General features: G+C 38.2%; 1 protein-coding gene across 1 annotated transcript; it reads right to left on the bottom strand.

Moving 5' to 3' along the window:
- Window positions 1–528: 528 nt before the first annotated feature.
- On the bottom strand, window positions 529–22,708 carry SEC22B (SEC22 homolog B, vesicle trafficking protein). Its single transcript, XM_028102017.2, has 5 exons — window positions 22,490–22,708; window positions 13,090–13,199; window positions 10,000–10,160; window positions 7,940–8,086; window positions 529–2,467 (listed from the first exon to the last, which is right to left on the bottom strand). The coding sequence occupies exons 1-5, from the start codon at window positions 22,562–22,564 to the stop codon at window positions 2,313–2,315; spliced, it is 648 nt and encodes a 215-aa protein (XP_027957818.1). The 5' UTR covers window positions 22,565–22,708; the 3' UTR covers window positions 529–2,312.
- Between the last annotated feature and the right edge of the window lie 1,785 nt (window positions 22,709–24,493).

Below are 24,493 nucleotides of genomic sequence, written 5' to 3'. Positions count from 1 at the left end.
GTAGACAAGTCTTTTTATTACAATTTACCAGTCGGGTTCTTTAAGTCTCAACTGCCCAAACTTAACCAGTGAGTTAAGGTGAACCAAGCTAATCACTATCCCCAACACGGGTCTCACTATTTTACTCATGATATTGCACAAACAACTGACTCTGTCCGGAATACCTCATTCTCCTTCTCTTACCACATTCCTTCCCAAAGTAAATTAGGCGTCCTTTCTTAATGTGCCCCCAATAACACTAGACAGTATTTATCACATTCTATTTTAGATGCCTGGTTGGTTGCGGATACTTTTCATATGGTCGGATCCTCCCACTACCTCCAATAAAGAACAGAAGTGGGAGCCACATCATGACAGGCTTGTTCTCTCATTTTTCTACCGTCGTAACATTAAACCACTTTCTCATTCCTTTCTTCATCATTCTGCCCCCGTTCTCATTTTTTAATTAACCCAATGAGTTTGGTAGAAATGTACCCAGAAAACTCTTTGCACATAAAATAACTAGATAATAAAACTTCACACTGAAGGGAACATTCTAGAAATATTTATTTCATTGCTGGCCACTTGGTTGCTGCATGCAACTCTCAACAACGAGCTGCCACTCTCCACTCCTATAGAAGAACCAAACGTTATGGTACCACTAAGGTTTTCAGACTTTCAGGCTTTTATTACCAACATCACTACTCTAGGGACAAGCCTTTTAGGGACTTAAAAGCACTTATTTTCTATAAAAAGTAACTTCATATTTCATGCACATACTCCAATTGGCAGACTTAGGTCCAAAATAGAAAGAAAAAAATTTCTTTTAGTTCTGTAATTTATCAGGAACAAAATAAGCCACTTCTCCTTGCTTTGTTATTAGGAAATAGGATCTTTTTTCTCTATCAGGATCAGGACAGAAGCTATGATGATCCCTTAGTTATAAAATTGTTTACTAGTTAATGTTCTCTCCAAAGATGTTAAGAAGTAAGAAGCTGGCTCATTTTCCTGTAGGACTTAAAGAAATATTTGCAGTATGTGTAAATTCTAGTTTATATTGTAGACCCTTGTGATAATATTTAAGAGGTCTATTCTCCCCATTTAAAAAATTTTACCTCAGAAGGTAAAAGGAAATCCCCATCATCCCTGAGCAAAAAAAGGAAAAATCACAGGTACTTTTGTTAATAGAAGCCACTTAAATGAGTTATCTATCTCTAGAACATTCTCAGAGAATTTACATAAACTGAAGCAGGTACGAGGTGTTCTCAGAGACTTTCTCAGATAAATGTATTTAGTAGTTTGAGTAGGTGCTCTGTAAAAATTTAAATCTAACTACACGGCTAAACATTTTCCATCTTGAAATTTGAGAATATCCTGAGAGGATGCTTATGGATATGAAACTACTAGGCGCAGATAAAGTTTTAAAATGTCAGCAGGAGGAAAAGAGAGTGGGGAAAACTACAGCGGAGAAAGTAAGAAGGGGCAGGACAAAGCTGTAGTGATGGGCTGGGCCTTTCTTCCCATTAAGTCAGGGGACTCTGGCTATCTGTATGCTATACTTACTGTTCTATTAATACAAACCGGATGCTGAAAGATAAAATTAAGAATGTCCCAAACTAAATTTAAGTCTTTTAAGGAGTAAATGACAGAAAACACTTTAGCTTCTTTATCAAGGAGTGCTATAATATAATTTCAAGGCATCTTAATATAATCCATTTAACCCTAAAGCAGTTGTGCAATAAGCAAAATATCATAAAAGGAAAACAACAAAGGTTAACTTCCTACAGGGGCCAACAGACAACATCTTTGCAGCACAGCAATTAACCTTCACATAGTGGAGTCTTGTTTACAAGGCCATCAAAAACTGAAAATCACAAATGTCACCAACAAAAGGAATGTTGATTAGAGTCAAAAAAACTTCCCAACGGGCTGCCTTCTCTGAAGGAATTTCAGACTGTTGCTAGCACAGGTTGGCTAAGCCAGATCTCATTGATGGCTCCATTAGAGAAAGAAAATGCCCCACTCAGTGCTGTTTTAAAAATGTAAAAACACTGGGAGGGAAAAAACAAAATTAAACAATCTACTGTTCCCTAACATATACACCTCAGTACCCACAGAAAGCCTCTGCCCCCAAAAGAGACTTTCTACAAAGGGGTAAGCTTCATCAAATGAGGTGTAACATTTCATTTTCAGGACATGTCTTTCCTTGCAAGGTCTTTAGAAGCAGAAGTTCCACTTGGAATTCTAATACACATCTCTGTGAGCTCAGTTTCCTGAAAACATACACCTGCCAGGCTCTAGGTTCACCCTCGCCAGTGACTGGATTCACTACTTCACAGCCACCAGAATCGCACATACACTATTAACATGATGAAAAATACAGCGACTGCTGCAAGTTTGGCATAAGTGGAACGCATGTTCAAGTACTTCGCGTCCTGGCGGTATTTCTTGGACAGACTGGACAGATTGTTAGCCTTTGAATCCAATGCTGTCAAAGAGGAAAAAAGGAAAACAGTAATTAGTCCCGAAGTATTCTGTCTAAAACATTAAGCATAACAATAACGCAAATGAGTGGGACCATACCAAACAACCACGAAGCTTAAATTATCATTTTTATTTTAAGGGTTAGGGTGCATACACTGATGAACCCATGATCCTGATGGATCTACACTGCATTTTAAAGTTACCAGACTAACTTATGTTCAAATTCTTGAGGCTGTACCGTGAGCTGGTTAAGAGTGCTGGCTCTGGTCTCAGAGTCTTTGGTTTGAGTCTCAGCTGCACCAGCCATGTGACATTGGTCAATTCACTTAGTCTCTACTAAGACCCGGTTTCATCATCTATAAAATGAGGATAATAACACTAACTGAACCACAGGATTATAGGTACATGAGAACACAATCCTTGCATATGATAAGCCTTTGAGAAATGTTAGGTGATAATAATCATCGTCATCATCTTTTAATGGTCTAAATCATATTCTCTCATATCTTGAAAAATGATTATCCATGCAAGGTAAGACTCAGGTAACCAGAAAATTCAATGAGTCAGAAACTGAGTATTGAGCTGTATCTTAATGGTGACTGCTACCGAATTCCCAAGATTCTCCACATGGTGGGCGCCTGGGTGGTTCAGTTGGTTAAGCGACTGCCTTCAGCTCAGGTCATGATCCTGGAGTCCCGGGATCGAGTCCCACATCGCTTCTCCCTCTGACCTTTCTCTCTCTCTCATTCTCTCTCTCAAATAAATAAATAAAATCTTTAAAAAAAAAAGATTCTCCACATGGTAAAAACCATTATGATGCTACCAGAAATTATATTTCAACAGACACAGGAAAGTTGTCTTGTAACTAAAATATAATCACAGGTGCTGGAAAACCACCAATACTTACTAAATTAAGCTTTTTAGAATCTTTTGCAAAGTTTTTTTTCTAAAAGGACATTTGTAATGTCGCTGCCTTCTATAACTGTTAACTGAGCACTTAGAGAAGCAACCAGAGAGACACAAGCTTTACCAGACTAAAACACATGACATACTTTAATAATAAAAACAAATTCTCAGTGTGACATAAATGAATTTTGATCATTTTACTTCTTTAAATTTTTGAAAAACACTGTTTTGCAATATGAATTTGTTCTTCCTTAGGGAATACTTTTGGAATATTTGGAGTTGCTTAATAGAGACTGAGTTGATTGAGAAATGTGGTATTACTTAATGGCAAAAGAATGATAACCGCTTCTAAATTAGCAATTTGTCCTGTAAGAAAAACACTTAGTCACATAAGAAAAGTTAGGAGATGAGAAATAACCATGACAATGCTGTGACGAATCTTTCCAGCCAGTCTACTAAAATGGACAGTCCATTGGATAGAGCTTTTTAACTACTATGTCTATTGCTATATCCCCAGTGCCCAGAACAGAGTCTGGTAATAGTCAGTGATTAAAAAAAAAAAAAAATTGCTAAATGAAATCTAAATCTGCTGAGAATAACTGGGCAGCAGAACAAATATTAGGTCATACGAAATAAGCAATAGTTAAGAGAATTCCTTTACATAGGAACATTTGGAAACACATGATATCGTAAAGACAAAGCCACTACTGGGAGAAGTCACTGAGCAAATATTTGTTATAGGCACCATGCAAAGTGCCAAAAGATACAATGATGATCACACCACACACGACCCCTCTATTTGGGGAACTTACAGTCTTGTAGGGTGACCTCTGAATGAAACAACAAAACCCATGGCTTAAAAGAAACAGCTATTTTAGGCAGTAAAAACGGGCGCAATTTCATATTGCTGAAAGAACCCATGGGAACTACTCTTAGGTCTTAAATGCAAGGCAGGCTAGCTCTAAAACTAAAAATTAGAGAGGGGTGCCTGGGTGGTACAGGCGGTTAGGGGTCCAACTCTTGGTTCAACTCAGGTCGTGATCTTGCGGTCATGACATCAAGCCCCACGTTGGGCTCCATGCTCAGTGGGGAGTCTGCTTAAGACTCTCTCTCCCGGGGCGCCTGGGTGGCTCAGTCGTCAAGCGTCTGCCTTCAGCTCAGGTCATGATCCCAGTGTTCTGGCATCGAGCCCCGCATCGGGCTCCCTGCTCTGCGGGAAGCCTGCTTCTCCCTCTCCCACTCCCCCTGCTTGTGTTCCCTCTCTCGCTGTGTCTCTCTCTGTCAGATAAATAAATAAAATCTTTAAAGAAAAAAAAAAAGACTCTCTCTCTCTCTTTCCCTCTCCCTCTGCCCCTCCTCCCTGCTCACTCTCTCTAAAATAAATAAATCTTTAAAAAAAAATTAGAGGGGGCGCCTGGGTGGCTCAGTCATTAAGCGTCTGCCTTTGGCTCAGGTCATGATCCCAGGGTCCTGGGATCGAGTCCCACATCAGGCTCCCTGCTTATCAGGAAGCCTGCTTCTCCCTCTCCCAATCCCCACTGCTTGTGTTCCCTCTCTCGCTATGTCTCTCTCTGTCAAATAAATAAATAAAATCTTAAAAAAAAAAAAAATTAGAGGGGCACCTGGGTGGCACAGCTGGTTGGGTGACCAACTCTTGGTCTCGGCTCAGGTCCTGATCTCAGGGTCCTGGGATCAAGCCCCGCAGCAGGCTCTGCACTCAGCACAGAGTCCACCAGAGACTCCCTTTCCCTCTCTCCCTCTGCCCCTCCCCGTCACGTGCCCTCTCCCTCCCTCTTATTAAACAAATAAATCTTTAAAAAAATTAGAAAGAGAAAGAAGGCATAAAAGATGGCTTCTTATTGAAGCTTAAAGAGGAAGAAAACATTTTTTGAGGTAGGCTGATCTTTTCACTATCCTTCAGATATGCTCTGTTCAGATACGCTTTTTCTTCCTCCTTCTTAAAATACCACTCTTCAGGGCGCCTGGGTGGCTCAGTTGGTTAAGCGACTGCCTTCGGCTCAGGTCATGATCCTGGAGTCCTGGGATCGAGTCCCACATCGGGCTCCCTGCTCAGCAGGGAGTCTGCTTCTCCCTCTGACCCTCTTCCCTCTTGTGCTCTCTGTCTCTTATTCTCTCTCTCTCAAATAAATAAAATCTAAAAAAAAAAAAAACCACTCTTCACTTCTTCCTGATCTATCAAAATTCAAGAAATCTTCCCTGTTCACTTCACATTATCTATTTCCTGCTACATTTTACAGCTCTCATTGTTTATATATCCATTTAAAACTATCACACACTGAAGATGGACAAGGACCTGCAGAGACCAATTAAATTCTGCCAGGCACTAGCAGTGTGACTAAAAGCAAGCTACCTAACTTTTCTGAGTCTGCTTCTTTATCTGTAAAACTGGTTTGATACCACCCAATTCACAAGGGATTTACTCTAAAGAATAAGTAAGATATATATAAAGTCCCCCTGGGGTGCTGGGGTAGCTCAGTGGGTTAAGCATCTGACTCTTCATTTTGGCTCAGGTCATGATCTCAGGGTTGTGGGATGGAGCCTCACGTCAGGACCTGTGCTCAGCGTGGAGTTTGCTTGAGAGTCTCTCTCTCCCTCTCCATCTGCCCCTCCCCCAGCTCACGCTCTCTTTCTCTCTCAAATAAATAAATAAAATCTTAAGAAAAATAAAGTCCCATGGAATGCCTGGGTGGCTCAGTCGGTTAAGCGTCTGCCTTCAGCTCAGGTCATGACCCCAGGGTCCTGGGATGGAGTCCCGCATCCGGCTCCTTGCTCAGCGGGGAGCCTGCTCCTCCCTCTGCCTGCTCTCCCTGCCACTCCCCTCCACTTGTGCTCTCTCTCTGTCTCTGATAAATAAACTCTTTTAAGAAAATAAAAAAATAAAGTCCCCCTACCATATTGCCTAACACAAAGTGTTCAATTGATGTCTGTTCCCTTATACTATCTATAAAGTACTCTGTGACAATGACCTTGTTTCTTATCTTCCCAATTAGATGAAGTTATTAAGATTAGAAAAGTACAGGTGACTCTTAAACAACATCGGTTTGAACTGTGCGCATTCCGCTTATACACATTTTTTTTTTTACAGAATACCGCAGATTTAGTTTCTCTTCCTTATGATTTTAATAACATTTTCTTTTCTCTAACTTACTTTACTGCAAGAATACAGTATATAAGATGTGTAACATACAAAATAACATGTTAATTAACTGTTTACGTTAAGGGTAGGGCTTCCAATCAACAGTTGGCTATTAGTAGTTAAGTTTTTGGGAAGTCAAAAGTTGTATGTGGAGCCCCTGACTCCCACACTGTTCAAAGGTCAACTGTCTTCTTTTCCAATCAGCACAGCTATAGAAGAGAATCCTTTAACACTTTTGATAAACTGACCAGATATACATTTTAGATTTAAGAAAAATTCTTGTTCTGGTCTATTTTACCCCAAGTAGAAACAGTAAGGCTGTTATGATGAAAATTTATAGACTCACTCATCCAAAATTTGATGTTTAAAGAGTGTGAAGCTATTTGCTGGAACAACTGCTGACTACTAACATAAAGGTTAAAATCTGCAGTTCATAATAAAGGAAAATCCATTTACTCATGAATAACGTCACAAGGTTGAGTTCATGAAATACTCATTAAGGCATCTATCTGTGATCGTTACTGTGAGAGAAATAAAGCAAGTATACGAAATAGATATGAAATACATAAATACTACATTTAAAGAGTATGTTAAACACTTAGGTAACATCTAAACATTAGGTAAATATATGTACTTTAAGGCAAATTAGGTAAGTACACATACATGCACACACACCCATTATGTGCTTAAAAAACCATTACATAGCTAAGTGTCTTAAGAGTTTAAAAGACAAAAGTGATTAATGTGATGTGGGCTATTAGAATCAGGGAAGGCTTCTTGGAAGAGGTAGTTCTTATCTGGATCTTAAAGAACAGTTCCGAGATGGTGAGGGAGCTGACCTGGCTGAGGCAGAACGTTTGTGAACTAGAGAGCATGAAAGAAGTTTGCAATCTCCTTATCTTCCATTACAGAGAACACGATGCCTTACACATTACAAGCACGCAGTAAGAATGAAAAGGAAGTTGAGACCAGACTAGATCTTATCTCATAGTCACGGATTTTGAGAGTTTTTCAGCAGAGGAATGCCTTGATAAAAATGGCATTTTATGACATTTGATCTGGCAGCAATAAAGTCTCCCAAAGTGGCTAGTCAGGAAACCACTGCAATAAATCTTTGACGATTTCCTCTCATTCTTCTTTTCATTTCCCTTATGTGTTTCTGTAAATATTTACTTAATGTTGTAAATATCTTGGAAGCAGTAAATGCTTCTGACATGGAATGAGACCTTCACACCGTTCCAACTCAACAAAAACTAATCATGCTAGGAAAAAAAACATATTGAAAGTTTTGTCATGTAATCTATCTCTAAGAGGTGAATTCTTAACAGCGCTAGACAGAATCTGACAGCAAAAAAAAATGTATCCCAAAATAAGCTATCCTTGCCTATATAGGACTCTTAATGCTTTACATACCTGAGAGTGCTTCTCCCCGTTGTAACACTTCTTCGATATTGGCCACCATGATCCTCTGCACATCTTGTAATTCAGTATTGATGGAGCCTAGGTTTCTCCGAGCACGGCTGTCAATGTAGAGCTTCTTGGTTTTCTGAATGTAGGTGTCTAGAATAATGAAGAAAAATGACCATGAACAACTTTGTCCATCAAAGTACTGTAAAGAATAGGAAGTTCTCAAGTTTAGTCCTGGATCAGCAATTGTCCATGGCTAAGCAAGCTCTTGAGTGAGCATCAAAATTTGAGTTTTGATTTCTTCATTTGTAAAATGTAGATAGATGACCATTCAAGAGAAATGTCCTCTGCATACCTTCAAATGAGAAGTCTCTGCTCTCAGGGTCCTTAGAGAAATTAAGACCCACTGTAGTAAGCCTTTCCTGAAAGTAGAGATTTTCAAAACATGTTCCAAGGATCCTTACGGTTTCACTACTTAATTCTTTACATTCCCGGAAAAGAATCCTGGCAACAATCTAGCATCACTACAGGTTAACACGGCAAGAGTTATTCTAGCATCAAAAGGGGTAAAAACATTGTCTTAAAATATTTTAACATACATTCCTAATTTCACTCTGTTCTTAAACTTCAGGTAAAGCAAAATCCCACTATAAAACTGCAGTCTTATTCATGGTTAGCCCATGTCTGTATTTCTCAAAACTGTAAAAAGAATGACTTATTATTAAAAATTATATTTTCAACTTTTGGCAAAAATCTTAAGTTATATGTGGTGGACACCTCTCATTTGCCTCTTTAGACCTCCTCTCTACCTTTCTGCACCACGCTTTTTGCCTTGGGAAGCTGACCCGCATGGACTACATCGTGAGCCCCTTGCCCTGGAGCTTCCAGTTAGGTTCAGCCAATGAGGGAACCCCACGGGTAAGGCATGAGAGCAGACAGTGGCGTTAGGGTATTTATTCCCAACCTCTCCCTGAGAAGCCACCCTGGCCTAGCAGTATCCCTCCAACCAGAAGTTACTGCTCCTCTCAAGTTGGCCTTCTCTATAAATTTTCTCCTTTGCAGTTTCAGAAACTGCTCCTTTCTCTTATCCCTTCAGGCCTAGGGATGAAAACAATTACTGTGTTACTGATCTCAGGTTACTGTACTTTGTGGTTCACCTATAACCCATTCATCTTTGTATATAATCCTTTAAGCTAATCTGAGTGTACCAAATATTTCCTGTGTGATCTTGATACAGTATTCTTCTTTTCTTGGGTTTACTAGACCTATATTGTCTTCAAAAGCAAAATTTGAAAAACCAGACATTATAAAACTTAGCACTTAAGAGAGTTTGTAGTTATGAAACACTGGAGTGTTTTGCTAAATTTTCTTTATTTTTAAGAGTAAGATGACCATTTATCTAGCAAACTGGAAACACTTCAGAAATTCAGAAACACTAAAACCAATTTCTTTTTTAACTAAAAATATCAGTAATGTAATCTAATCATACTTATTCTCACTTCCTCTAAGTAGGGTACTCAAGACATTTCCTTTGATTTACTGCCATCAGATACTTTACTGGTGATGAAGCTTTCTCTAATTATTGTACATGGACATTCATACTCACTATTTCCGCATGTAATAAACGTTATCTCTCCCCAGTATCTTATCTCTTCCAGTATTTTTTTTTTTTAATTAGAGGATCTGAAAGAAACAAATACCTTCTTTCTGATTTCCAAATTCTGATCTACAGAAAATGAACCTTACTGGGAGTGGGGAGAACTCGGCTACTATATACCAGTCAAGTAGATCTTTGGGCACAGTTCTGATGACGAGTCAAACCAAATCACAAAAAAGGGCAAAAGGCAACAAGTTCTAAGAAAAAGATCAAAAGACCAGGGAAATTACTTATGAGAAGAAGTCTCATTCATTCAGAAAGACAAAAAGAGATGGAATGGAAAAGACAGAATTGAAAACCTCAGTAAGTAAACATCAGATAAAAATGTGTCAATATTATTATCAATGTAACAAACAGCTTCTCCATATTGTTTGCTCTCTTGATACAGAGATGAAGAGCAAAAACTTACCAAACTCAATAAAGGAATAGGGCCTAGACACAGTGGGCACCTTCTTCCCATGCTGTTCATCAAACTCTGAGTGCAAATCTTCTAGGTAGGCAAAAGCCAATTTCTTAGGGAAGGCAGCTTCACACAAAACCAAATAACAAACTCCCTGCTCAATAATGTAGCTGGAGAGACAAAAAAAAAAAAAAGAAAAAGTTGTCTGTAGAATAACAATACACCCAACAACCTGAAGCAGACTCTCAGTGCCTTACAAACTTTTGAAAATATTCTAGCCTAAGTCCTTTGAGGCTAGCTAAATCAGCAAATCAATTTCAAACCACAAATCCTTAGAATCAGAAAGCAAACACCATCCCATTATTAGAATTATATTCCAAAAGGAATATTTAAACATCTTTATTATAATTGTTTATTATATAATTCAGCTAAAATATCTTAATATCTAGGACTTTTTCTTGAAACCTCAGAGTTGTGACTCCATCTACCTTTTGATTATGTATGGAAACGAGTATACACATATTTAAACTCCTTCCAGTTATAAGAAGAACAGTGGAATGGAAATTTCTGTGGATACTTAGTTGGAAGTTAATGCCACAATGTTTACTGGACACAGATAATGACCTTAGGACAAATAATATCCCCTAATTCCCAGGACAGAACTCTATTATATCAACTATCCAGTATCAGAAACTATCCAACAACAGAACTAACTTCCTCTTGGCTTCCTGGCACTCTGGAAGGAGCTATATGACTACATGTCTGAGATGTCTTAGAAAGAGGTTAGGTTACTCAGTGATTTCTTTTTAGCCACAGTACTCTTTATTTCAGCGATAATTATATTCAGAAGACCAATATGTACCATCAAATAAATTCAGAAGGCCATTAGTTTAAGTAGGAGTATAAGGGCACAAAGTATTATATATACCCCTATCCCTACCCTTACTATGTGGCTCCTAATGCATCCTAGGACTTCACAGAGCAGTTTACAGTATATCATATGATCTCTCAGGCCCCTTAAAATGATGATAATGATGATGATGATGATGATACTGTTGTCCTCTCTTGCTTGGGCATCTGAATCAACTGCTCTCCTTGCCTTCAATCTAGACCATCTTCTAAACTACCAGTTTTATTCCTAAAAAGTAAATATGACCATATTACCCTGCTTAAAAACTCTCAGGGTTCCCGAATACCTATAAAATAAAATCATACTCAGGGGCGCTTGGGTGGCTCAGTTGTTAAGCGTCAGCCTTTGGCTCAAGTCATGGTCCCAGGGTCCTGGGATCAAGTCCCACAGCAGGCTCTCTGCTCAGCGGGAAGCCTGCTCTTCCCTCTCCCACTCCCCTTGTTTGTGTTCCCTCTCTCGCTGTGTCTCTGTCAAATAAATAAAATCTTTAAAAAAATAAAATAAATAAAATAAAATAAAATAAAATCATACTCTCTGATATAATACTTATGGCTCCAAAACAGGTGTAGGCCATATTCCATCATGCTATTCTCCAAACAGGTTCTTTTACATCCACCCGGATTTCTGCTTACATATACATATATATTTCTAATTGTAATACTCTTTTATGTACCTGGAGAAACCTTGTTCATTTTCCTATGCTCGATTCTACTATAATTTTTTCCATGAAGTTTCTCTGTATTCTTCCTCTCTATCCCCTTTCCTCAAACTTACTCCCTACAAATGGGAATTTATTGCTTCCTTTTCTCTAGTCCCAAAGCCTTTCATTTATAACTGAATTACAACCCTTCTTGCCCTAAGGTATCATAGTTTAGTTGTCTGCATATATATTTCTCTCTGCTAAGAAAATAAGCTCATAAAAGCTATGGACATTAAAGGCAGAACTTAACATATGGTCTGGCAAAGAATAATCTTTAATAAATAGCTCTTAGATGGAAAAAGTGGACGAGAAGAGATTATAAAGTTCTTAAAGGAACCATACAGAAGAAAAAAATTTCTTTTCAATTCCATTAGAACTTGCCTAGGTTTTTTGTTCCCAATCCATGGTAGAGATAAAGATACTATATATAATTAGGTGCCTGTATTTATTTTTTTGATGTTGAAAATTGGATTTATAGAAGATATTTCATATACTACACCAATTAATACCTATAAAACTTAATATCCAGGCAAACCTTTGGGGTCCCCTCCCTCTTTGGGAGCTTCATACTCTATCATTCAATGAACTTTTACTATCACTCAATAAACCTTGCTTTGCTGCCCACCAAACAATAAAAAAATAAAAAATAAAATAAATAAAATTTAAAATTTTTTAAAAATTTAAAAAAAATAAAACTTAATACCCACTACTTTCTTAACCAATAAACCAGGGTTTGTTTTGATTTTGGGTTTGTATAATTGTTTGTTTCTGATGGGTGGAGATCTTTTTTTCCCCCTTTCAAGTTAAACACAGCAGGTCCCTCCCAGGTGTATATTATCTTAGCCTTTGAGTTCCTAAAATAGCAAGGATTATTTAACTAATCCTATTTTATTTTCCTTTGATCTTCTTGTCCTCTTTTTTTTTAATCCTTCCTGTTTTTATCACCCTCAAACTTGACATGTATTAAACATTTAATACCAATTATTTGTAGACAATTTGAAACCCAATAAAGTCCTTTTGATCCCTCTCTCGGCTATATGCATTGTCTATAACCACTGATTGAGATGCTCTTAAATTACCCTCACAAAACTATGACCATTTTCCCTATTTTATAGAGGTAACGGAGGCCTAGAGAAGTACGTGAGTTGTTCAAGGTTGTGTTGTTGTCAGTAAATGTTTGAGCAAGAGGACTAATCTACATACATCTGGCTGTAAGAAGCTCCTAAAGCAAAAATTTATCTATTATTGCATGATGGGTACAGCATTTATTAGACACGGGATAACAGGTTAATTTATTGTATGCAAACTGAATAAACAAACGAAGATTTCTGTTTTGCAGAACTGGAGCCAGGGAGTTGCTTCCATGAAGAGGCTATATTTTTAAATTTTTCTTTACTTTTTAAAAAATTGTTACCATTCTTATCAGATGTTACTTATATCTACTGTATCTCATACTTAAATGACCACAAAGAAATAGGATTATACTCACTGGAAAGTCATGGCACCAGCTTCCAAAGTACATCTAGTAGGGGACTGTTCATTCAACTTGCGAAAGAGTTGCTTAGCCTGACTCTGGTACTGTTGAAGATCCCGGCCAGACTGAAAAAACACACCTTCATTTAAGAATTTTCTACACACGAAAAATGCCACAACAATTAATAAGCAGCATCATACTATGAGGACACGATGTAAATATGGTTTTTCATTAAAGATTAGTAAGATTCATTTTAACAAAAGAAAAATGGTCTACTTTTAGAGCAAAAAGGAAGACCAAACCCCTAGTTGTTCAAGAAAATCACATTATTTGCTAAGAAGCAAATCATACTTCTTGACTGCCACTAAGGCACTCTTAACTTTTAATCCAGTGTTCTTTCCACCATTAGGTCAGTGGTCTCCTCCTAACTCATTTCACTTGCACACTTACTGGCACATAACTGCACAACATGTTCTATAATCAGGGGAAAATCCTGGGAACAACAGACTGATGAATCTCATTTTTATCCTGGAATATCAAGCAAAATCTTCCACAAAGTGTTAACAACATTTAACATTTAAGCAAACATTAAGCAAAACTAAATGTAAATAAAAACTAAACTAAAAACTAAAAAAACTAAACCCATAACTGCAAATTACTAGGAACACTATAATGCAAATGGGTAAAAATGAGCAAGAGTTAAGGACCGAGATTAAAAAGTCAAATATTCTTTACTGAATAAATCTATTTAGTTTCTGTGTTTGGATAGCAAGGTACATATGCATACAAAATGAAAATAACAATATTCAGATGACAGAATTACAGGCAGGGTGCCTGAGTGGCTCAGTTGGTTAAGCAACTGCCTTCGGCTCAGGTCATGATCCTGGAGTCTCAGGATCGAGTCCCGCATCGGGCTCCCTGCTTAGTGGGGAGTCTGCTTCTCCCTCTGACCCTCCCCCATCTTGTGCTCTCAATCTCTCTCTCAAATAAATAAAATCTTAAAAAAAAAAAAAACCTAAAAAAAAATAGAATTACAGGCAATATTTTCTTGAACAGTTTCTAAATAGTTAATGATTTAAAAAAGAAAAAAAAGGAAAAGAGACTACTGAGGAAAACAGCAGTGTCATCTCAAAAGGAGAACAAGAATCACCAATTAGATCCAAATGGGAAAGAATGGAATGGAAAGCAAATATACATTATTTATGCATCCACATACAGCACACAGGGGTGGGGGCGGCAGCACTTTTGCCATTTGATAGAAAGGAATTATTTTATTTTGGATTATTTATTTTTTTAAAGATTTTTATCTATTTATTTGACAGACAGAGAGACAGTGAGAGTGGGAACACAAGCAGTGGGAGTGGGAGAGGGAGAAGCAGGCTTCCTGCTGAGCAGGGAGCCCAACGTGGGGCTCGATCATGACCTGAGCCGAAGGCAGAGGCTTAACGACAGAGCCACCCGGGCGCCCCTGGATTATTTATTTTGAATTCAACACTAGAACACAGCATCTCCTTGACAGATGTTTAATAACTAAACGTTTACATTAAAAACTCATTTATTTGAGGTTCTCCCTCAAAAGATCTGTGGACTGGATCTGAGGCCTAACTTTTAGAAAATACAAAGCGAAACCTAAAAGTTCTAGATAGTGAACCACTCAGCTAAGAGTAAAAACAAGGAGCAATGATAAAATTATGAAAGTGGCAGATAAACAAACGTACAAGTATTGGATTCTAAACTGTATTTAAAATGATGAACTAGGGGCATCTAGGTGACTCAGTGGGTTAAGCATCTGCTTTCAGCTCAAGTCATGATCTCAGGGTCCTGGGATGGAGCCCTGCATCCAGCTCCCTGCTCAGCGGGGAGTCTGCCTCTCACCCTACTCGTGCTCTCCCCACCCCGACCCCGTGCTCTCTCGTGCGTGCTCTCTCTCAAATAAATAAATAAAATCTAAAATAAAATAAAATAAAATAAAATGATGAACTGGAAATTTCAGTATGAATAAGGAGGTAAATAAGCATGAAGTGAACCAGGAGAGTTAGGGAGACACCACCAGAAGTATCAATTTGTAGATTTATCTTGTTTAGTACTGCCCCTATGGCAATGATTTGTTATGATACTCTTCACTTGAGAAATAGTTCTATATTAACATATATATGTATATATGTATGTGTATACTTATATATTAACAATACTTTGCAATAATTAACATTATAATATATATTAGTATTATTATATTAACCTGTATTGCATATATTTTTTTTTCATGACTGGTCAGCTAGTAAAGGAGAGTGAATACTATCACATGCTTTGAACTAGTGCACAATATCCTACATTCCTAAATTTGAACAGTACTTGCCAATTAGTTTGCTTCACCAATGCCATTATATATGTGGCATTTGGAAGAAATCTAACCCCACAACATTAGACACAAAGGGATGCAAATAAAATTGGAAATATTACTAACATGCCAAGAGATAATATCAACATTGATCAATGATTTTTCAACCTTGACTTTACACTAAAATCACCTGGGTGCTGTACAAAAACTAATCAAGCTCTATCTCCCCCTACGCCAAACCAATTAAATCAGTATCTCAGAGGTGGAACTCAGAAATTGATATTTTAAAAATAACCACTGGGCGCCTGGGTGGCTCAGTTGGTTAAGCGACTGCCTTTGGCTCAGGTCATGATCCCGGAGTTCCGGGATCGAGTCCCACATCGGGCTCCCTGCTCAGCAGGGAGTCTGCTTCTCCCTCTGACCCTCTTCCCTCTCGTGCTATCTCTCATTCTCTCTCTCTCAAATAAATAAATAAAATCTTTTAAAAAATAGGGTGCCTGGGTGGCTCAGTTGGTTAAGCGACTGCCTTCTGCTCAGGTCATGATCCCAGGGTCCTGGGATCGAGTCCCACATCAGGCTCCCTGCTCAGCAGGGAGTTTGCTTCTCCCTCTGACCCTCCCCCTCTCATGCTTTCTCTCTGTCTCATCCTTTCTCTCTCAAATAAATAAATAAAATCTTAAAAAAAAAGAAAATTTCTTAAAAAAATCTTAAAAAAAAATAAATTAAATAAAAAATAAAAATAACCACAACTGGGAGCATCTGGGTGGCTCAGTCAGTTAAGTGTCTGCCTTTGGTTCAGGTCATGATCCCCAAGTCCTGGGATCAAGCCCCACGTCGGGCTCCCTGCTCAGTGGGGAGCCTGCTTCTCCATCTCCTGCTCTCCCTGCTTGTACTCTCTCTCTTTGTCAAATAAATAAATAATAAAAAAAAATAACCACAAACACAGATGTTAAGTAAAACTGTTTTGACAGCTAAAGGCAGGTGAGCACCTTAAAGGAACTAGTTGAAGAGAAAAATGGCAAAAAAAATTTGTCAAAGACTGGTACAAATCCTTTGACTTTATAAGAAGTACTGTAAACATCACTGCAACCTAAGAGGAAGAGACTAATAACTGTATCGACTACAAGAAAATATGTCCAAAAGCATGCTACAGTTTCAGGGGTTTATAACAAACAAAGCAGTGACTGTCAATGCACCACACTGAGATTACACAGAGATTATGGCACGCCAACCAACATTTCATAGTGCTGGTTCCATTAGCATCACCATCGCTGAGAACACAATGCTGACACAATCTTTCTGATAGTCATTTTTGTAATGTGTACTAGAAATTATAAAATCTTACATATTGTTTTATCCAACAATTCTGTATCTTTGAAAATATACATACACATCATATGTTAAAAAAATAACTACAGGGGTGCCTGGGTGGCTCAGTCGTTAAGCGTCTGCCTTTGGCTCAGGTCACGATCCCGGGGTCCTGGGATCGAGCCCCGCGTCGGGCTTCCTGCTCAGCAGGGAGCCTGCTTCTCCCTCTCCCACTCCCCCTGCTCGTGTTCCCTCTCTCACTGTGTCTCTCTCTGTCAAATAAATAAATAAATAAAATCTTAAAAAAAAAATAACTACAAATGCACATAAAAATAAAAAATGTTCAGTAATAGGATAGAAAATTGGTTAAATAACATATGGTATATTTATATATACTGGAATACTACACATATATATATATAAATGGTATATATTTATATACTGGAATACTACACAGCCATTAAAATGTTGTATAATATTTAAAGATATGAGAAGATATTCACTACATACTAAGTGAAAAAAGATAGGTAACAGTCTTACAGTATTACCCATTATTTAATTTTATACACACACACACACACAAAGATTAAGGTTATACATTAAAATGGATATAATTTAAGTAGGGATTTTGGCAATAATCACCATTAACATTTTGGTTCTTTTGTTTATACATATTTACTGAATTTTCTACAATAAGCACAGACTAGTTTTGTAATGGGGAAATTATTCATTTACCCATTCCTGTTTATTGCATATTTGTACCCACAAATATGTACAGTTCTAATGTGAACTTTCAGAAAGGCAAAATGAGACCAGAAAAGATTTTTCAGAAATAGGCAAATTAATAAAATTAAATGAAAGCACTCACTTTCTGCCAACCACTGTTCTAAACACTTCACATAATTTAACTTAAATAATCTTTAAAACTACCCTATGAGGTGATTAGAATTCTTATGCCCACTTTCTGCATGAGAAGTAAAACTTGCCCAAGGACTAGGGGCCAATAAGGGGAGGGGCAAGAATTTGAACCCAAGCAATCTAGTTCTGGGGTCCCCGTTCCTAAGCATGCTATACCACCTCTACAATTAAAATTGCTTTGGTGATAGCAGATCCACCTTCTGGGTGATCTATTTGATATTAAATCTAATTCACAGGAAATGATCAAGAAACTGTGTGGCAGCTCTGATCTAGATCTCACAAAACAATATATTCACTGCTGTACAGACAGACCCTCAGTTTGCTTTTAAGATTAAAGTCACAAAGGGCCCACGGTCACTAGACTACCTAAAACAGATTAGATGTCCTCATTCTGTTTTCCACTTCATCTAGAACAAACTTGAGGAATCTTGTATACAGTATAACGGAAAGATGTGTTAGCAATCCAATAATGAATTGGATGTGAATGTCCAGACAAATGCCGAAACTAATTTGAGGTCATCCAATATCATATTTAGGATTTGGTTCCATATATAATATGAAAGGTACAGGGTAGAAATTTACTGCACAACTATAATACTTTTTATTGCTATCACCTAGGACTGCTGAACAATTAATTATATCCAATGCCACCTTTTGTCTTTACAAGAATGTTTAGCTAAACTCTTATCATTTTTAAATTCCTGTTGAACTCAGCTGGTCAAAGGCCAGAAGCACCAAGAACCAACCATTTTCCTCTAAAAACAATTACAGTAAGATGACTAATGAACCCTCAATTATAGGGGGAGTGTGGCAGTTTAAATGTACAAGAGACCATCTGCTTTTCTGATGCTCCCTGCTGAATACTTGGTTAGATCAAACACCTTCTTCAAGTCCACAGAGCTGGGGGCAAAATGGAAGAAAAGAGAACACCCTTCATTTTGAGGTAGAACAGAAAGGTAGATGAAGAAATTGCTAACATCCAAAAAAGGAGAAACATACCAGAAAGGTACCAGAAAGGAAATAGAATATCAGAATCTAGGTTTGAAGAGAAAAGTTCATCTCTCTACCACCACTTCTAGTTGAGCACAGAGGAAACAGTGCATGTGGGGCGCCTGGGTGGCTCAGATGGTTAAGCAACTGCCTTCGGCTCGGGCCATGATCCCAGGGTCCTGAGATCAAGCCCCATGTCCGGCTCCTGGCTCAGCGGGGAGCCTGCTTCTCCCTCTGCCTCTCCCCATGCTCATGCTCTCTCTCTCTCTCTCTGTATCTCTGTGTCTCGAATGAATAAATAAAATCTTTTAAAAAAAACATAAATAAATAAAAAGAGGAAACAGTGCATGAGATACTCTGCCTAAATCATTTTTTAAATTTTAATCTGTACTGTATTATCTGAATAACTGTTCATCTCCAGTAATAAAGCAGTTTGTACAGGACTAGCACCTAGTAACCACCTAACATATGATATCTATGATCAGTGTAAATAATTGAAAAAGTACATTGAATTATTTGGACTGAACAATTAAGGTACTTAACTATAAAACCTATTTGGTTGAAACAGCCATTTCTTAAAAAGTTATTTCTGGACACCTAAGAAGTAAATACATTATTAAAAATGTATTTTTTTTTTTTTTTTTTAAGAACAAGGCAGTAAAGTGTACCAGTTTGGCACTAAGGCTCTGGTCTAGAGTCAGACAGATAAATGAGTGGTTCTTAATCAGGGGTGATTCTGCCAATCACACCTGGCAATGTCCAGGAGTATTACACTCCTGGAGGGTGGTGGTGATGGCAGTGCTACTGCCATCGAAGATGTAGAGGCCAGGGATATCAGTAGACATCCTACAATGCACAAGACTGTTTCCCACAACAAAGAATTATCTGACCTGAAATATCAACAGTGCAGATGTTAAGAAACTGATGAAAAATTCCATTATGCTACTTATTAGCTACATGACTCATACAAAAAACCTATCATCTCTAAGTTGGGAGATTCCTATCTATAAATGGGAATAATAATACTAACTATCCTAATATGATTGGTATGAAGATTGAATGAAATCATATACCTGACAGGCTTTAGCACAATGCTTGGCATGTAGTAGGTATTCTATAAATATTCTGTATACTATTACAACAAAAATGAATCTAGGATTCATATTTTTACAGATATTAAAAGTTTAGGACTCTACTATTCGAAGTCCAAATATCTTTTTTTTTTTTTAAGATTTTATTTATTCATGAGAGACAGAGAGAGAGAGGCAGAGGCAGAGGAAGAAGCAGGCTCCCCACGGAGCAGGGAGCCCAATGAAGGACTCGAACCCAGGACCCAGGACCACAACCTGAGCCGAAGGCAGATGCTTAACCGACTGAGCCACCCAGGTGCCCTCAAAGTCCGAATTCCTAAAGAAAATAACTATGGAATTGCCATCACAAAAAATATCTTTGTGGAAAATCTTTTTCCTTGTCAATTAAACAAAGTAACCCATCTTGGTAGTCCAACACCTAACTCAGAATCAAATTAAGAAACACACAATATGGGCGCCTGGGTGGCTCAGTTGGTTAAGAAACACACAACAGGGGTGCCTGGATGACTCAGTCATTTGAGCAACCGACTCTTGAGTTTGGCTGGGGTGGTGATCTCGGAGTTGTGGGATGGAGTCCCGAGCCCCATGTGGAGTTGGCTTGGAATTCATTCCTTCTGCCCCTCCCCCCACTTGCAAGTGCACCCACACACGCTCCCTGATAAATAAAATCTTTAAAAAAAAAAAAAAAAAAGAGGGCGCCTGGGTGGCTCAGTCGGTTGAGCGTCTGCCTTCGGCTCAGGTCATGATCCCAGGGTCCTGGGATGGAGTCCCACATCGGGCTCCCTGCTCATTGGGGAGCCTGCTTCTCCCTCTGCCTGCCGCTCCCCCTGCTTGTGCACTCTCTCTCTCTCTGACAAATAAATAAATAAAATCTTTTTAAAAAATTAAAAATTTAAAAAATTTAAAAAAAAGAAATACCCAATAATATCTCAACTATTTTTTCAATAAAGTATCAAGGCAGAGAGTAAGGAACTACTAATATTAAGTAGACTTTCAAATTCACTTTGTATTCTTTGCCCACGTTGAAATCCAATGCAATAAACTGACCAGACTTCTCCCCGGGGAAAACCATTTCCCAAACTACGTATATATCCTTCAAGGAGAATTCTTCCACACTATGTCCCTTGTCAAGTCATGTTCTGGCATTTATTTTAATAATTTCACTCCTTCTGTAGAGTGGTCCTAGAAAATTCTTAAACTGGGAGAAAAGTATTTCACAATTGAAAATTAAGGGCACACTATATTTTTCATAGTTTATATCAATGATTGGACTTTGTTTTGTGCAATGAGTAGAAAATATGTCACTGAGCATGACTTGCAACTTCATGATCTGTATCACTATTCTCCTAAGTGTGAAAATAAACATATTTCCAAGTCAAACCTAAAAGGCATATAACCAAATAGAACCTTTCCTTATTACTAGATAATACTGTCAGCTTAGATGTCATTTCTTCTGGGAAGGACTTTTCCTGGTCTCCCAAAACTAACTTAGATACCTTTTCTGTAAGGTAAAAGAGTAAAAGAGCCTTTTACCTTTACCTTTCTGTAAGTAAAGCAACCACAGAGCCTTCTTCCTTTTCCATAGTAGTTGTGCTATATTATAACTGCTCCTTAGTTTTCTGGCTTTCCCACTAAACTGTAAGCCCCGTGAAAGTAGGGACTGTGTCCTCTAACCTCTTGTATTATCACCATGCTTGACACAATTGATGTGTTTAATAAGGGTTTTTTTTTTTTTCAAGAATATATGAATGAAAAGCCTAAGAAGAGATACGTGCAAAAGAATTTTTTCTAGAGCTCATCTTTTTTTTTAGGCCTTGAGTTTTGTTGTGTTTTTTTTTTTTTTTTATGGGTGTATAAGAAAGTAAAAGAAAATTGTTCACTTTAAATAAGTTACATAATTTTCATTCTCAGCCTCCCTTCTTCAGAGACCACCCAAGCTTGCTCCAGAAACCTGTCTCACACCAGAAATTTCCCTTGTGATTCTAAGGCACAAAGCAGCTTCTTTTCAAGATACTTGGGGCTGTTGTTGTTGTTTTCATCAATTCAATACACTTTTGAGCACCTATGCTAGCATAAAACTGCTGTTGTAAAAGCTATAAGAAACACAAAGATGTTTAAGATCTGCCTACTGCCTCCTAGGAAATTCAAATTATTGAAAGACGAAGAAAAATAGTAAAATAAAAGTAGAAGGCGTTACAAGAATATAACACAGGAGCTATAATTTCAACAGTAGAAATTTAGTCAGGCTTATTGGAGGAGGTGGGAACTGGGCATAACCTTGAAAGAAAGTACTGTAGTGAACTTCAAACAGGTGTCTATATGTGGCAATATTATCTCACCCACTTTCAAAAGATGTCATCAAGATAGGTCAAGGATCAAGTGCCACAGTAGACGAAGCTGAAGAACTTGGGAGCTGATTTTTCCCAGGACCTGTTAGTCAGCCTTAATAGCAGCAGAAAATTAGAAATCCCGAATTTTAACAAAAGTCTCTTAAGAGTTACACAACACTGGGTGGTCACAATCGGCCGAAACTATCCCTACGCCGGGGCGTCTTTCTACAGAGAAACAGGTAAGACAAAAATATACCTCCTCCGTCAGGAAAGATTTCTTTTCACAAGTCGTCCCTCCACTGCCAAAGGATGAAAAAGCAATTCAGAGGGGTCGAGAGTGCATGGGAGGTCGCAAGGGTCCCCTGGGTTCTAAGACGAAATCCGGTACTGACAGCAGAGCTCAGACAGGGACTTGGGGTCGCGGGGATCTAGGAGCTCACCTGTTCGTCCTCCTGCATCGAGGCGGCCAGCGGGAGCCCGTCCGCCACACGGGCGATCATCGTAAGCAACACCATCTTCACAGGCTACAGGGACCCAACACTGGCCGGGATGGCCGCAGAAGTCCCCCTGACTTCCTCCGCCGCGACAACAGTTACAACTCTAATCTTAGTTCCCGAAAGAGCCAGCTGCTTGCGTCTGCGCTTCCCGCTGAGGTGGCCGGAAACTAGCTTTGGAGCCTTCCACTACCGGTCCTCAGAATTGGGTTCCCACCGAGAACCACAGCTACCGGAACACTAGTTCCGCGGTCTCTCCTTCCACCTTCGGAAATTTCCAAGGTCCCGCCCACTTTTTTGGATTGGGAGCTTCGAATAAACCTTGAGCCTTGAGGGGTGTGGCATTCAAACTGAAAACAATTTTCTAGTTCCCAATTCTGTAAGTGTGAGGAGAGGGCTGGGAGGGGTGGTGGGCATTAATGGGTACATAGATGCAGAGTATGTGAAAAAAACAAAAATCAAGCTATATATTTTCATATTTTATATATTATATATTTTATACATAATACTTTCTATATTCGTATATTTCTAGCCAGGGATTTTTGTCTGCTTGAGGTTTTTTGGTTTGGTTGGTTTTTGCTTCTTTGTTTATGCTGCAATCCCAGACCCTTGAACAGTTTCCAGTAAAAAAAACAAGTATCTATTGTATGTGTGAAAAAATGACCAAGTACAGACCTCAGAAATCACCAAATAAGGTACCCTTCCAAAAGCTGGGATCTCTGTTACATCCCTTATCATAGGTAGCAGGGTAGCCTTGCTAGAACTTCCAGTAACTGGGCATTCACTCCCTATTCAAAAGACCTCGACATAATCCTACTTGAGGAAGTGTTACCATCTCCCTTTACTTTGGTGTCCCTATTTCTAAAACGGGGATATTATCCTCCTCTCAGGACTTTTGTGAACATTAGGTGAGAAAATGTAGGTTAACGTGTTTTGTAAACCAAAAAAAAAAAAAAAAAGAAGAAGTTATACAAGTGTTGTATTTATTATTACTTATATTAGTAACTATTCTTTATTAAGCATTTATGATTGGCATTTGCATTAATAGAAATAGAAAGTGCTTTATGGATACTAGTTATTTAACCAAACAACCCAGTAAGGTTGTTTAATATTAGGTTCCCCTTTGCAGTTGGAGAAAAAGCCTCAAAGAGTAATTTTTCCAAGGTGACAGAGCTAATAAATTTGGGAACAAGATCTGAGCTGAGGTTGAACTCCAAAGCCTCTGCTTTTAATTGTGATGCAACTCTATCTTAATATTTATCCATAGGTTAAAGAGCTCATGCTTTCATTACCTTTTCTACAGCTCCACAACTATTAGGAAAAAACTAGTATTATTTCTTAAGAGGCTTTGGGAGGTATATCCAATAAGACCTATTGATTGACTCCACACAAAAGATGAAGGACTGGGATATAGATAAGACAAAGAAATCAATGTTACTATTAACAGAGACAGTGAGAAAGTGAAATGGAAAGCAATCCTTGTGTATATGGGAGCCTAAACTGGTAAAATCACAGTATCTTACATTTAAATAGCCCATATATATAACTTAATCTAACTTCCCTTCCACTCAACAAGGACATGCCTTCTGCCATAATCTCAAAAGAAAGTAATTCAGCCTCTGCTGGAATAATTCCAATAATGAGGAATTCATAAATCAAATATTTTATCAAAGGGTACAATATGGAGGAGAGAAGCAGAAAGTGAAGAATATAGCAGGCATGCAGAGGGAAGCAGATTTGGAGCAAGAGTCCCAGCTTCTTTCTTGTTCCCCGCTTTAGGCTTTTCCCAAGGCCCATAACCATTCCTGCTCATGGAGTCTATAAGTCACCATTGTTTCTTTATACTAAATTCCCTGTCCTTTTTTATTGCTTAGTTTCTGTTACTTAGAAAAACAAAAAAACAAAAATAATTAACTAACAGAGGAACACAGAATCATCCTGGGGCAACCT

Source organism: Eumetopias jubatus, unplaced genomic scaffold, assembly GCF_037043125.1.
Source record: "Eumetopias jubatus isolate StellerSeaLion01/CBP00866 unplaced genomic scaffold, mEumJub1_p1.0 scaffold_4, whole genome shotgun sequence".
NCBI classification, from domain to species: Eukaryota; Metazoa; Chordata; class Mammalia; order Carnivora; family Otariidae; genus Eumetopias; species Eumetopias jubatus.
The sequence above is the reverse complement of the archived record's forward strand: the minus strand, read 5'-3'. Positions and strand labels throughout refer to the sequence as shown.